Below are 14,798 nucleotides of genomic sequence, written 5' to 3' on the forward strand. Positions count from 1 at the left end.
TCAATTACTCCACGTCTTCACTAACATTTGTGATTGTCTGTCTTTTTTATTTATAGCAACCCTAGTGGTTGTGAAGTGCTGTCTCAATGTGATTTTGATTTACATTTTTTCAGTGACCAGAAGTGTTGAGTATCTATTTCAGTGCTTATTAACTATTCATGTATCTTCATTGGAAAAAATGTCTATTCAAATCCTTTGCCTGTTTTAAAAAAATTAGTTAGTTGCCTTTTAATTAGTGTGGTGTAAGAAGTCTTTATATGTTCAGTGTATATGGCTTGCAAATATTTTCCTCCGTTTGTGGGTTCTCTTTCCATTTTATTAATGGTATCACTTGAAGCAACTCCTCCCTTTTTAAACAAAAATAATTAAATACAGAGGGAAATACAACTACCACCAGGGAAGTCCCCCACAGCATGAATTTTTAAGAGCTACTTTTATTCTTGTGTTTTAATATAAAATGGATTTCTTAAATTCCCCAATATAGGTAAGCCTGAATCTGTGTATTATATATTTTCTAAATCACCTTTGAAGAGAAACCTGAATCTGTGTATTACACATTTTCTAAATCATCTTTGAAGAGAGTTAAACAGTTGATTTACATGTGACAAAATTTCTCCCTGGAGAGAGAATATTTACACTGTGCCTTTCAGACATAATAGATTTTTCTAGGATTTGTTATATTTTCTGTTTATTTTCTTTACAGTTGAACACAGAAACAATCAGTGATCTCCAATTAACTGTTTTCCCACAATATAATAATTTTTAAAGTGAAATTATAAGGGCAATGTGTAATAGAACATTAAATTATTATATAAAGATATGCTGCTGGCAAAATGTCAGTGTTGCTGAAATTGACTAATTGACTGATCGACATTGTTATCAAGTTCTGATTTGAAATATTCATTTATTTTTTGTCTGTGGCCGTATTTATGTTTATGTTATTTTATACTCCTGGAAGAAATGTAAACTGAGAAGACCACTTGGTAAATCCAAGGGCTATTTTTGGGTTCTGGGTTCACTGAGTATGTATTAGTAATGTGCTTTCAGTGAAAACTCAAAGCTGTCTTTGGGCTGGCATAAATTTTGACTCATATTTTATGATTCTCCATAGTGATCGATAGGGCTTCCCTCATAGTTCAGTCAGTAAAGAATGTGCCTGCAATGCAGGAGACCTGAGTTCGATTCCTAGGTTGGGAAGATCCCCTGGAGAAGGAGATGGCAACCCACTCCAGTATTCTTGCCTGGAAAATCCCATGGACAGAGGAGCCTGGCGGGCTACAGTACATGGGGTCGCAAGAGTCAGACATGACTTAGCGACTAGAGAGAGAGAAAGAGAGATAGTGATCTATACTGAACCTTTCATAGTTCTGGTTTCTAGGCCACAGGAATAGTGGCCTAATCAATTCTATTGACTTGAGAGGAAGTTGCAGGAATAGCAAGAAGCTGATCTAGAGTTGTTGGCTTCAAATCCTGCCTCTTCGGATATGCCTCTGTGTTGACAGAGGTTTGTAGATTATGCAGTTTCTTCAACCTTATATTCTCTGGGTGTGAAATGTATCTGGGTCTCTGACATGTGCGAACATCTGATTGTGTGTGTGAGAGAGAGAGCACAAATAGGTGAGCGCTGTGTGAGAGAGGGAGCATGGTGTGTGAGGAAATACATCTATCTTCTTTAATGTTTCTACTTTTCTGAAAGGGATGCTGTTTACAAAGTGCACTCCACCTGCTTCTCAGGGAGTTTGCAGTCTTATAGAGGATGGTGGGCTGCAGTCCACGGGGTCACTAAGAGTCTGACACGACTAAGAGACTTCACTTTCACTTTTCACTTCCATGCATTGGAGAAGGAAATGGCAACCTACTCCAGTGTTCTTGCCTGGAGAATCCCAGGGACGGGGGAGCCTGGTGGTCTTCCATCTGTGGGGTCACCCAGAGTCAGACACAACTGAAGCGATGCAGCAGCAGCAGCAGCAACACAGGGTGGTAGAACAGGGCTTACTTAGATCTCTTACTCTGATGCTGGGAGGGATTGGGTGCGGAGGAGAAGGGGATGACAGAGGATGAGATGGCTGGATGGCATCACCGACTCGATGGACATGAGTTTGAGTAAACTCCGGGAGTTGGTGATAGACAGGGAGGCCTGGCATGTTGCGATTCATGGGGTCGAAAAGAGTCAGACATGAGTGAGTGACTGAACTGAACTGACTCAGAACAGGGCTGTGCTGTGCTTAGTCTCTCATTCGTGTCCGACTCTTTTCGACCCCATGGACTTTAGCCCACCAGGCTTCTCGGCCCACGGAGATTCTCCAGGCAAGAATACTGGAGTGGATTTCCATGCCCTCCTCCAGGGGATCTTCCTGACCCAGGGATCAAACCCAGGTCTCCTGCACTGCAGGCGGATTCTTTACCATCTGAGCCACCAGGGAAGCCCAAGAATACTGGAGTGAGTAGCCTATCCCTTCTTCAGGGGATCTTCCCAACCCAGGAATCGAACTGGGTCTCCTGCTTTGGAGGCAGATGCTTTACCAGCTGAGCTACCAGGGAAGCCCAGAATGGGGCTACATTTCCCAAAGAACTAAGGCCAGGGTGCTATGGGAGCAGGGAGGAGGCTGACCAGGGGCCAGATGAGGAGGTTTACTGGTGAGGCTTGAAAGGAAGATGTCAAAACTGTTGTAAAGTGGAAAAATAAGCAAAAATTAGCTAAAAAAAGAAACAGTTGTTAGATCCAGGGTGAGGAATCAGCAAATTGAAAGGCAAAAGCATGAGAGAACTATTATAGATTGGAGATAATCTGAAGGAACTATATCATCAGCTGGTAAAGAATCCGCCTGCAGTGTGGGAGACCTGGCTTCGATCCCTGGAGAAGTGAACGGCTACCCACTCCAGTATCCTGGCCTAGAGAATTCCACGGACTGTATATAGTCCATGGGATCGCAGAATCGGACACGACTGAGCGACTTTCACTTCACTTCACTTCCACATTCTGAAATAAACACTTTGCATCCAGTCCTGATAACAATTTGAAAATATTTTTTAAACTATTTGTTTTATGTTAAGTACAGCAAAAATAATTAGAGGAAGTAAAAGTTAGTGTTTCCAGTTTTTCTACTTTCTTTTCTAAAATATGGAATTATAAAATATTCTATAACTCAAGCTTAAGGTGTACATTTTTTTCTCTGTGCTTGGAACTGTGTTTAATTCTATGCATAACAGTGACTGTTTTTGTCCTCAAGAAAATAAAAGCCTCCCTACGCCAGTGTGCAAGTGCAATACATTGAGAGACAACGCATGTATTTTCTTAGACTTCTATTCTTTATCTACTTATTCTAAGAGTTTGCTAGATTAGTTTCCTTTTTTTATTTTGTGGAAAATCCAAAGAGAGGTAGTCAAGACATTGTGGAATTTTTAGCTGTACATCTAGACAGTATTCATGAGTAAAACCCTTTGATAATGATACTGTGTGATATTTTATATATATCAGATAATTTTTACTTATATTTTAAATCTTTTAGATGAGAAAACCTGTACTCAGAAAAGTTAAATGCTATGGCTATATCTACAGCATGTTAGTTTTGGACTTTGCTTACACTAGCCATTAACTGTTTAATAGATCCTGCAGTAAAAAGACCTGAATACAATATATATTGTTTTATCTTTATTCTGACACTCTACAACTTATCCAAAGACTTTGAAATAGTTTTGAAAATTAATAAAAGTATAGAATATATCCTAATAATAACAATATCAACAAGAATAACATTCATGATCTCTATGCCAGCAACTGGCTGCATGAGGCAATTTACATGCATTTTCATTTAATGCTTACACACATCTTAGTATATAATATAGACATAAAAGCCATTTATGTGATATTTGGTAGCTTTGAATTTGGGCTTCCCAGATGGCACTAGTGGTAAAGAACTCACCTGCCAATGAAGAAGTAAGAGATGAGGGTTCAATCCCTGGGTCGGGGAGATCCTCTGGAGAAGGGCAAAGCAATCCACTCCAGTGTTCTTGCCTGGAGAATCCCATGGACAGAGGAGCCTGGTGGGCTATGGTCCACAGGGTTGCAAAGAGTTGAAGGCGACTGAAGTGACTTAGCATGGCAGAGCACACAGCTTTAAGTTTATGTCATATTCTTAGATTGCAAGGAAGGCTAGGAAATGTGTTCTTTTGTTCTTTTTTTGTGAGAGCTCATTGCTGCACCATATAATTAGTATTTTGTTAGTAAAGAACAAGGAAGAGAAAGGATATTTGTGGGGAGCCAGCAGCATCTGCTTTATTAATTGCCTACCATTAATAATCTTCCCTATTTCAGTAAATGGATTCACAAATTGCTCAAGTCTAATAATCTTTCATCTTCTTTGTCTCTCCACCTGCACAGCTGCAATATGATAGCAGTTTGTTTTCCATTTTTACTGAGGTATCTACAGTCCACTTAGGTGCCTTCATTTGCAGTGTTTCCAACTGCAGGCTGGACCCCCAACATCTCTTGTGATTTATTGCAGCAACCTCTCATGATTTATTTCTTTTCTCAGTTCTCACTATCTTTTAACACATCCTCCAGTCAGTAACTAGTGCTTTTCATAAAATTTAAATGTAAATACTATTTAAAGACTATTTCATGGCTTACTATTTCACCAAAGAAGAAATCTAGTCATACAAGGACCTCCACAAATAGTCCCCCACTCTATGCCTTTCTAACACCTTCTTATACCTGTCTGCCATTTACCTACTCATCTTTAGCTTGGCCTTTGTTTCTTTCAACACCAAAAACACTGTTCCTGTCTCGCAGCCTTTGCTTGTTCTCATGTTTCTTGTATCCTCTCAACTTTCACATCTCAGTATAATTATTACCCACTCAGAGAGATTTTCTGAGTTCCTTACGTCTAAACCTCATCTCTCCTTGTTTTTCTCACTTTCTCTGTTTGCTCTTTTAGTCTCTTGTATAGCATTTATCACAGTTTTGGGTCTGTCTCCTCTCATTTCAGTCACTAGGTCATGTCTAATTCTTTGAGACCCCATGGACAGCAGCATGCCAGGCCTCCCTGTCCATCACGTGTCCATTGAGTTGGTGGTGCCATTCAACCATCTCATCCTCTGTCTTCCACTTCTCTTCCTGTCTTCAGTCTTTCCCAGTGTCAGTCCTTCCAGTAAATATTCAGGACTGATTTCCTTTAGGATTCACTCTTTTGACTCCTTGCAGTCTAAGGGATTCTCCAGAATCTTCTCCAACACTGCAGTTCAAAAGCATCAACTCTTCAGCACTCAGCTTTCTTTATAGTCCAACTCTCACAGCCATACATAACCACTGGAAATTTGACTGGATGGACCTTTGTTGGCAAAGTAATGTTTCTGCTTTTTAATATGTTGTCTAGGTTGGTCATAGCTTTTCTTCCAAGGAGCCAGAGTCCTTTAATTTCATGGGTGCGGTCACCATCTGCAGTGATTTTGAAGCCCCCCAAAATAAAGTCTCTCACTGTTTCCATTGTTTACCCATCTATTTGCCAGGAAGTGAAGGGACTCAATGCCATGATCTTAGTTTTCTGAATACTGAGTTTTAAGCCAACTTTTTCACTCTCCTCTTTCAGTTTTATCAAGAGGCTCTTTGGTTCTTCTTCACTTTCTGCCGTAAGGGTGGTGGTATCTGCATATCTGAGGTGATTGATATATCTCCCAGCAATCTTGATTCCAACTTGTGCTTCATCAAGCCCGGCATATCACATGATGTACTCTGCATACAAGTTAAATAAACAGGGTGACAGTATACCTTTATGTCAAGGTATACTGCTTTCCCGATTTGGAGTCAATCTGTTGTCCCATATCCATTTCTAACGATTGTGTCTTGACCTGCATACAGATTTCTTAGGAGGCAAGAAGGTGGTCTGGTATTCCCATCTCTTTAAGAATTTTTCAGTTTGTTGTGATCCACGCAGTCAAAGGCTTTCACATAGTCAATAAAGCAGAAGTAGCTGTTTTTCTGGAACTCTCTTGCTTTTTCGATGATCCAACGGATGTTGGCAATTTGATCTCTGGTTTCTCTGCTTTTTCTAAATCCAGTTTGGACATCTTGAAGTTCACGGTTCACATACTATTGAAGTCTGGCTTTAAGAATTTTGAGCATTACTTGGCTAGCATGTGAGATGAGTGCAATTGTGCAGTATTTTGAACATTCTTTGGCATTGCCTTTCTTTGGGATTGGGATGAAAACTGACCTTTTCCAGTCCTGTGGCCACTGCTGAGTTTTCCAAATTTGCTGGCATATTGAGTGCAGCACTTTCACAGCATCATCTTTCAGGATTTGGAATAGCTCAACTGGAGTTCCATCACCTCCACTAGCTTTGTTCGTAGAGATGCTTTCTAAGGCCCACTTGACTTCACATTCCAGGATGTCTGGCTCTAGGTCAGTGATCACACCATTGTGATTATCTGGTCGTGAAGATCTTTTTTGTACAGTTCTTCTGTGTATTCTTGCCATCTCTTCTTAATATCTTCTGCTTCTGTTAGGTCTCTACCATTTCTGTCCTTTATTTTACCCCTTTTGCATGAAATGTTTCCTTGGTATCTCTAATTTTCTTGAAGAGATCTCTAGCCTTTCCCATTCTATTGTTTTCCTGTATTTCTTTGCATTGATCAGTGAGAAAGGCTTTCTTACTCTCCTTGCTGTTCTTTGGAACTCTGCATTCAAATGGGTATATCTTTCCTTTTCTCCTTTGCCTTTTCTTCTCTTCTTTTCTCAGCTATTTGTAAGGCCTCCTCAACCATTTTGCCTTTTTTGCATTTCTTTCTGTCTCCTCTGCTGTACTGTAAATTTAACAATAGGGAATGAATGCACGTTAGCGATTATCACCACCATTATTATCATTGTTGTACTGACAATCAATGGCAAGAACTGTGAAAAGTCTGAGACTTGACTGCATTTGAAAGTTGACAAAGTAGCCTGTTACAATTTTATGGTTACTGGTAGAAGATTATGAGACACCTGGATGGGAGACAAAGAACAGTTTACTATTCACAGCATTAGCAGTAGCCAGAGTAACAGCATATGTCAATTTCCTGAGCCCAGGTTGTCACAGGTCAGTGCAGAGAGGGCCTAAATATTTGGTGTGTGGTTTGCAATACAGGACAGCAGTCTGAGCTTAGGGAACTGGAGTGTTTTTTTGGTGAGTAATTGTATTAATTGTATCCCAACATTTACCTACCCTTAAGTATTCATCCGTAAGTAACATACTTTGGTTTTGCATAGTTAAACTTTACGTAATTGAAATATTGCTAATTATTTCCGCCTTTTTGCTAACTGTTTCTGGGAGATTTATGCTTTTGCATCTTATTAAAACTAATTCAATTTTATTGCTAAACACCATACATGGTGTGATTATACTACATTGTATTGATCCACTGTATTGTTTGTGAATATTTGGGGTGATGCTGGTTTTCTGAGTGTTGTATGCTCAGTCATGCCCAACTCTTTGCAACCCCATGGAGTGTAGCCCACTAGGCTCCTCTGTCCATGGGATTTTATCCAGGCAAAAATACTGGAGTGGGTTGCCTTTTCCTTCTCCAGGGTATCTTTCCAGCCCCCAAAATCGAACACGTTGGCAGGCGTTTTTTTTTTTTTTTAAACCACTGAGGCACCTGGGAAGGCTTGGTTTTCTGGTTATTACCAGTAATACTGTTATGAGCGTTCTTGTACCATTCCCATAGCGCATGCATTTCTACTGAATTTATAGCTAAGATAGCATTTGTCAACTTTTTTTTTTTTTAATCTCAAGACCCGTTTATACTTTTAATACTTATTAGGAACTTCAAGGAGCTTTTGTTTATGCGTTAACTTTATTGGTCAGCCAAGGATATTTGCTTTTGTCACTTCTGTTCAGCATAGTACTAGAAGTTCTAGCCAGACGAGTTAGGCAGGAAAAGGAATAAAAGACATCTAAATTGGAAAGGAAGAATTAAAATTGTTTCTGTTCGCAGATAATATGATCTTTTACATTTTGAATTCTCCCTATTCAGAGTTTTAACATATTGTGATCAGTTGGCCATTTTAATGTGACTTTTTTTTATTGTTTAATTTAGACAGACGATTCAGTAAAGAAGAACGTTATTCCAAAGCAAATGAGGTAAGTTAAATATATGTGTTAGCTTCTTATAAGTCAGAACAAAAATTGAGGCAAGGTTAGATATGTACTTCATATGAATACTTGGGTCTTTGTACTTCGGTTATTTATTCATAGTACATTCTTCATGTTTTGTCCTCCACCTTATTAATTCTTAAGTAAAGCAAATTCCATGTTTCACATAACCTTAATATTGAATCTTTCTGGGTGTTATAGGAGAGAAAACATAAGTTTGGATTTGTTTTGAGGCTTTCTGTGATGTAAACTCAGATATGCTGAGACTTGATATGCAAGATAATAGTATTTAGCTTAACACTCTGCTTGACTATAATGCAAGGAATAATATTTGATGGCTATTTTTGGTAGAGTTAGCAGTATCTGATTAGTGCCTTTTTACTGAGGTATAATTGACATATAATCTGATATTAATTTCTGGTGTGCAACATAATGATTCATATTTGTTCTTACTGCTAAATGTCATCACAATAAGTCTAATTACCATCCATCATCATACAGAGTCACAGATGTTTTTTCTTGTGATGATAGCATTTAAGATTTATTCTCTCTTAGCAAATGTTTATTCTCTCTTAGCAAATGTGCAGTACAATACCATTGACTGCAGTCACTGTATCATATATTATATCCCCATGACTTATTTGTAACTGACTCTTTATGCCTCCTGACACCTTTCAAGCTTTTGCCTGTCTCCAGCCACCTCTTTTCTGGCAACCACCCATCTGTTCTGTATGTCTGTAAGTTGTGTTCCATTTTGTTTGTTTTATTTTCTAGACTCCTCATGTAAGTGAAATCATACAGTATTTGTCTTTCTCGGTCTGATTTACTTCACTTAGCATAATACCCTCAAGTTCCGTTGATGTAGCATGTGGCAAAATTTTATTCTTTTTCTTATGGCTAAGAAATATTCCATTATGTGTGTGTGTGTGTCCATATTATTTATTAACTTATCCATTCACAGGTACTTCAGGTAGTTTCCATATGTTGGCTATTATAAATAATGTTGCAGTGAACTTAGGGGTTCATGTATCTTTTCAAATTAGTATTTTCTTTTTTGTTGGATAAATAACCAAAAGTGGGATTGCCAGACCCTGTGGTAGTTCTGTTTTTAATTTTTTGAAGAATCTCCATACTGTTTCCCATAGTATCTGTACCAATTTATATTCCCATCAGCAGTACGTAGGGGTTCCCTTTTCTCCATATTCTTGCCAACACTGTTATCCTTATCTTTTTAATAGTAGCCATTCTTACAAGAGTAAGGTGATATCTCACGGTGATTTTAATATGCATTTCTGTGATGATTAGTGATGTTGAACATCTTTTCATGTGCCTGTTGGCCATCTGTATTTCTTTGGGAAAATGCTTATTCAGATCCTCTGCCCATTTTTTCAATTGGATTGTTTGGCTTTTTTGCTATTGAGTTGTATGGCTTTTTTTTTATATATATGTATATGTATTTTGGTGTTGACCTCTTATCAGGTGTATGATTTGCAAATATTTTCTCCCATTTGGTAGGTTGCCTTCTCACTTTGTTAATGATTTCCTTTGCTATGCAGAAACTTTTTAGTTTGGTGTAATCTCACCGGTTTATTTTTGTTTTTACTGCCTTTGGTTTTAGAGTCAGATGCAAAAAATTGTCTCTGAGACTGATGTCAAGGAGCTTACCACCTAAATTTTTTTCCTGGGTTTTATGATTTAAGATCTTACACTCAATTCTTTAATGCATTTTAAATTAATTTTTGTGTATGGTGTGAGATAGTGGTCTAGTTTCATTATTTTGCATGTGACTATCCAGTGTCCCTAACACCCCTTATTGAAGAAGACATTATCCTTTACCCATTGTATTTTATTGGCTCCTTTGTTATAAATTAATTGATCATATATAATGGGTTTATTTTTGGGCTCTCTGTTCTGTTCATCTATATTTCTGTGTTTATATCAATACTATTATGTTTTGATTACTATGTATTTATAATATAGTTGGAAATCGGAAGGTATGATACCTGCACATTTGTTCTTCTTTCTTAAGATTGGTTGGGTTGTTCAGGGTCTTTTGTGGGTTTAGGCAAATTTTAGGATTATTAATTCAGTCCTGTGAAAAATGCCATTGGAATTATAGTTGGTCGAATTAATCTGTAGATTGCTTTGCGTGATGTGGACACTTCAACACCGTTAAGCTTTCAGCCCATGAGCACAGGCAGCTTTCTGCTTACGTGTCTTCAGTGTCTTTCAGCAGTGTGTTCCGGGTCTTTCACTTCCTTGGTTAAATTTATTCTTAAGTATTTTATTCTTTTTGATGCAATTGTAAATGGGATTGTTTTCTTAATTTCTCTTTATGATAACTCTTTACTAGTGTGTGTGGAAGTGCAACTGACTTTTGTGTATTTTTGTACCCTGCAGCTTTACTAAATTTAATATTTAATTCTAACAGTTTTAGGGGGGCAGTCTTCAGGTTTTTGGTTATATTAACACATGCCATCTGCAAATAGTGACAGTTTTGCTTTTCCTTTTAAATGTAGTAGGTCTTTTATTTATTCTTCTTGCCTAATTGATCAGGCTAGGACTTGAAATATTATGTTAACTAAAAGTGTCAGGAATGAGCATCATATTATTATTCCTGATCTTACAGAAAAAGGTGAAAGCTTTTCTTTTGAGCATGATGTTTGCTGTGGGCATGTCATATATAGCCTTTCTTATGGTGATATATAACTTAATAATTAATCAAAAACTTCTCAACAAACAAAATTCCAGGACCAGATGGCTTCACTGGAGAACTCTACCAAAAATTCAAAGAAAATTTAGTATCAATCATTCTCAAGTTCTTCCAAAATATTGAGGAAAAGGAAACACTTCCAAATTCATTTTATGAGGCCAGAACTATGCTGATACAAAAACCAGACAAGGACACCACAAAAAAAGAAAATTACAGGCTAATATACCTCTTGAACACATATAAAAATATCCTTAACAAAATATTGTAGCAAAAAGAATTCAAAAATGCATTAAAAGGATCATATGCCATGGTCAAGTGAAAATTTATTCTAGGGATGCAAAGATGGTTCAATACATGCAAATCAGTCAGCATAATACATCACATTGACAAAATGAAAGACAAAAATCATATGATCACATCAAAGATAAAAAGAATATGATACTGCAAACCATTTGACAAAATTCAACATCCATTTATGATAAAAGCTCTTCATAAAAGTAAAGATCAGAACAGAAATAAATGACATAGAGACTAAAAAGACAATAGAAAAGAACAATGAAATTAAGAGCTGATATTTGAAAAGATAAAATAAAATTTACAAGCTTTCAGTTTCAACTAAGGAAACAAAAGAACCTAAATAAAATCAGAATTAAAAGAAAAAAAGTTATATCCATGCTGTGCTTAGTTGCTCTTCTGCTGCTGCTAAATCGCTTCAGTCATGTCCGACTCTGTGCAACCCCACAGACGGCAGCCCACCAGGCTCCCCTGTCCTTGGGATTCTCCAGGCAAGAATACTGGAGTGGGTAGCCATGCCCTCCTCCAGTGGAGCTTTCCCAACCCAGGAATCGAACCCACATCTCTTATGTATCCTGCATTGTCAGGTGGGTTCTTTACCATTAGCGCCACCTGGGAAACCCCATGTATATACAGAATTTTGCATACAATTTCATGTGTTTCATAGCTCCCCTGAGTTGTAGGTTTAGATTTTGCATAGAGAATCTAGAGTTTTTGTTGTTGACAGTTGTATGCTCTCCATTGCCTTATTATTAACAGTGCTGTGTCTTCTCCATGGTGCTATTAGGACCTGAGAAGTGGAGAGTCCAGTTTTCTCATCTGTCAAGAACCACGGGTAAGCAGCCATCAGTAGTGCACTTTCTTGCATGGACATGATGGGTTATCTTTGTATAATCAGTATTTATGACTCTTATTTAGTTCAGTTATTTTTCAAGTTCTTATACATGATATTTGATGCTTTATTTGCAAACAATCCATTGCTTGTGGGGAAAAAGGTGTCATCAGGCACATTAGTTAGAATGGTGCATAAAGCATAGCACTTTGCTTGCATTTTACTTTCCCAGTTTTAGAGATGAGAAAATGAAGGGTGTGAGACGTTTAATGATTTGACCAAAATTAAACATATGTTTAGGGGGCATATCCTGGACTAGATTAGAACTCAGGTTTCCGAGGTCTAATTTAGTATTCTTTCTCCATACATCTCTCATTCTACCTGTAGCTGCACACCTAAGAATAATCATGAAGAAGTACAATTTATTTAGCAAATTTGAATGTCAATTAAGAGGTAAATAAAGGCATTCAAAATTTTATATTAGTTGCTTACTAACTAAAAGATACCCTTTGGGAAGATATGGAAACAGAGTTATTTTCTTACTGACAATTTTGATACAAATGTTTTCCTTTTCACTAGCATACTGATCTTTATGTTCCAGAATGAAGATTGTGGGGTTGATCAAAATAAAATACCGGAAATTTTATTTAAAAAATTTTTTTTAACTTATTTTAATTTATGTTTATTTTTTGACCATGTTAAACACTTATCTGATTCCCAAGTTGAAAACCATAGATCAAATAAGGTTAAGTGGAGCCTAAAGCATATGCTATTTTGGCGTCACTTTTTAAGAAGAATAATAGGACAATAATTTACTTTAAAACCCTTACAAAAATGTTTGATCGTGAGAACAAGCACATTGCTAGAATTCTTCCTAAATGCTTGAAGGGACTGATGTAAGAGGCACTGAAACTTTGACTTCATTATTTGCTGGTAAATCCATCTCTGTTTGAAACTATGAATCAAAGCATTTCAAGGAAAAGTTTCTTCTTTCTTTTCTCCTCTCAAGTCTTCTGTAGTGAGCATTTTTAGTTAGTCCTTCCAGTGCATCGTGCATCCTTTACTTTTCTGTGTGTCCGTGTCTAAATACATATGTGTATTTACATTTCCCCTGCTTCTTACACTAAAGATAGCATACTCTATGTATTGATCTGTTCCTTGGTTTTCACTTAAAAACATCCTGGAGTTCCATCTGTATTGCGTATCGATTTCACTCTCATTTGCTAGTGTGTGACATAGTATTCAATTGTGTGGGTTTAGGATAATGTATTCATCCAGTCTTTTACTGATGGACCTTTGGGTTGTTTTTAATCTTGGAAATCTTTTCTTTTTTTTAGTTTTTAACCCTTGGGAATCAGGCTTATAATATTTTGGCCAAGTGTATCTTTCTAAATAGTATTTAACCATCAAAAATAAAGGCATATGTAATTTTACCATATATTACCAAATTTCCTTCTGTTTTGCATTGCTAAGAAATATACAAGTGCTCTCTTTCTCCAGAGCCTTACTAACAAACAGTGTTTACTGAGTTTAGATGTTTGCCTGTCTGTTAGAGAGATATAGATAGTGGAGCTTTTTCATTTACTACTGTATCCTAGGATAATTTAAACTTTCATACCTCTCAATATGAGTGAGACACTTATCTTTTTTCTACATTTATGGTCATGTTCATTTATTTTGCTGGATCATCTGTTTATATATCTTGTCTATTTTTCTGTTAAGCTGTTAGGTTTTCTTTTTTTTTTCTCCTTGATTATTTTGTGGGAACCGTTTACATATTTATTATCACCCCCTTGCCCATGAGGGAAATTGAGAGGGGACATTCTCGTTTCCCTGATGAATGATAATGTTACACATCTTTTCATGGGCTTATTGACCAATCATACATCTTCTGTTAACTGTATGTTCAAATCTTTTCTGTATTTTAGAAACTGGATTATCTTTTACTGGCTTTTAAAAAGTTTGAAGGCAAGACCTTTGTCAATTTTGTGTATTCCAAACGTCTTCTCCCAATCTATGACTTTCCCCTTTTTTTTTAACTTAACACTGTTTTTTAAAAAAAATTTTTTTCAAAATGTCAAAGTTCAGATTCTCATTCTTTTTTTTTTTTTTAAATGAACCATGCTTTTGGTGCTCTAAAAAATATTTGTCTGTACCAAAGTAGAGGAGATTTTCTCAGATTTTCTACAGTTTTATATTTTTAACTCTTACCTTTGGTCTGGGGTTCATTTTGAGTTCACTTTTGTAGATGATTTGTGGTGAGAATTAAATTTATTTGCTTTTTACTATGCATATGTAGCACGTGCTATCATTTCCTCATAGAACCTTTGTGGAAACTGACCATGTAGGTGTGAGTTTATTTCTAACTCTGCTTTGCCCCATCATATGTCTGTTCTTCTGACAGTATTACACTGTCCTGATTACTCTCAGTTCAGTTCAGTTCAGTTCAGTCACTCAGTCGTATCCGACTCTTTGCAACACCATAAACCGCAGCACGCCAGGACCCTTGTCCAATACTAACTTCTGGAGTTTACCCAAACCCACGTCCATTGAGTGTGTGATGCCGTCCAACCATCTCATCTTCTGTCATCCACTTCTCCTCCTGCCCTCAATCTTTCCCAGCATCACGGTCTTTTCAAATGAGTCAGCTCTTCGCATCAGGTGGCCAAAGAATTGGAGCTTCAGCTTCAACATTAGTCCTTCCAATGAACACCCAGGACTGACCTCCTTTAGGATGGATTGGTTGGATCTCCTTGCAGTCCAAGGGAGGCTCAAGAGTCTTCTCTAACACCATAGTTCAGAAGCATCAATTCTTTGGTGCTAAGCCAAC

The 14,798-nt window shown here is 37.2% G+C and overlaps 1 protein-coding gene across 12 annotated transcripts in view; it reads left to right on the forward strand.

The window, feature by feature from the left end:
- ANO5 (anoctamin 5) overlaps window positions 1-14,798 on the forward strand; it is a 93,842-nt gene that overhangs the window by 2,346 nt on the left and 76,698 nt on the right. For all 12 annotated transcript variants that reach the window (XR_015158078.1, XR_015158076.1, XR_015158077.1 and 9 more), the window contains exons 2-3: window positions 8,074-8,117; window positions 11,924-11,971. Coding sequence is in view for 9 of the 12 variants with exons in the window: in XM_086385605.1 (XP_086241731.1) it covers window positions 8,074-8,117; window positions 11,924-11,971 (92 nt within the window). In the remaining 3 variants the exon portion in view is untranslated. The remainder of the gene's footprint in view (window positions 1-8,073; window positions 8,118-11,923; window positions 11,972-14,798) is intronic.

This window comes from Bos grunniens, chromosome 29 (assembly GCF_055505025.1).
Source record: "Bos grunniens cultivar Pamir isolate PY7600 chromosome 29, Bosgru_T2T1.0, whole genome shotgun sequence".
Taxonomy (NCBI): domain Eukaryota; kingdom Metazoa; phylum Chordata; class Mammalia; order Artiodactyla; family Bovidae; genus Bos; species Bos grunniens.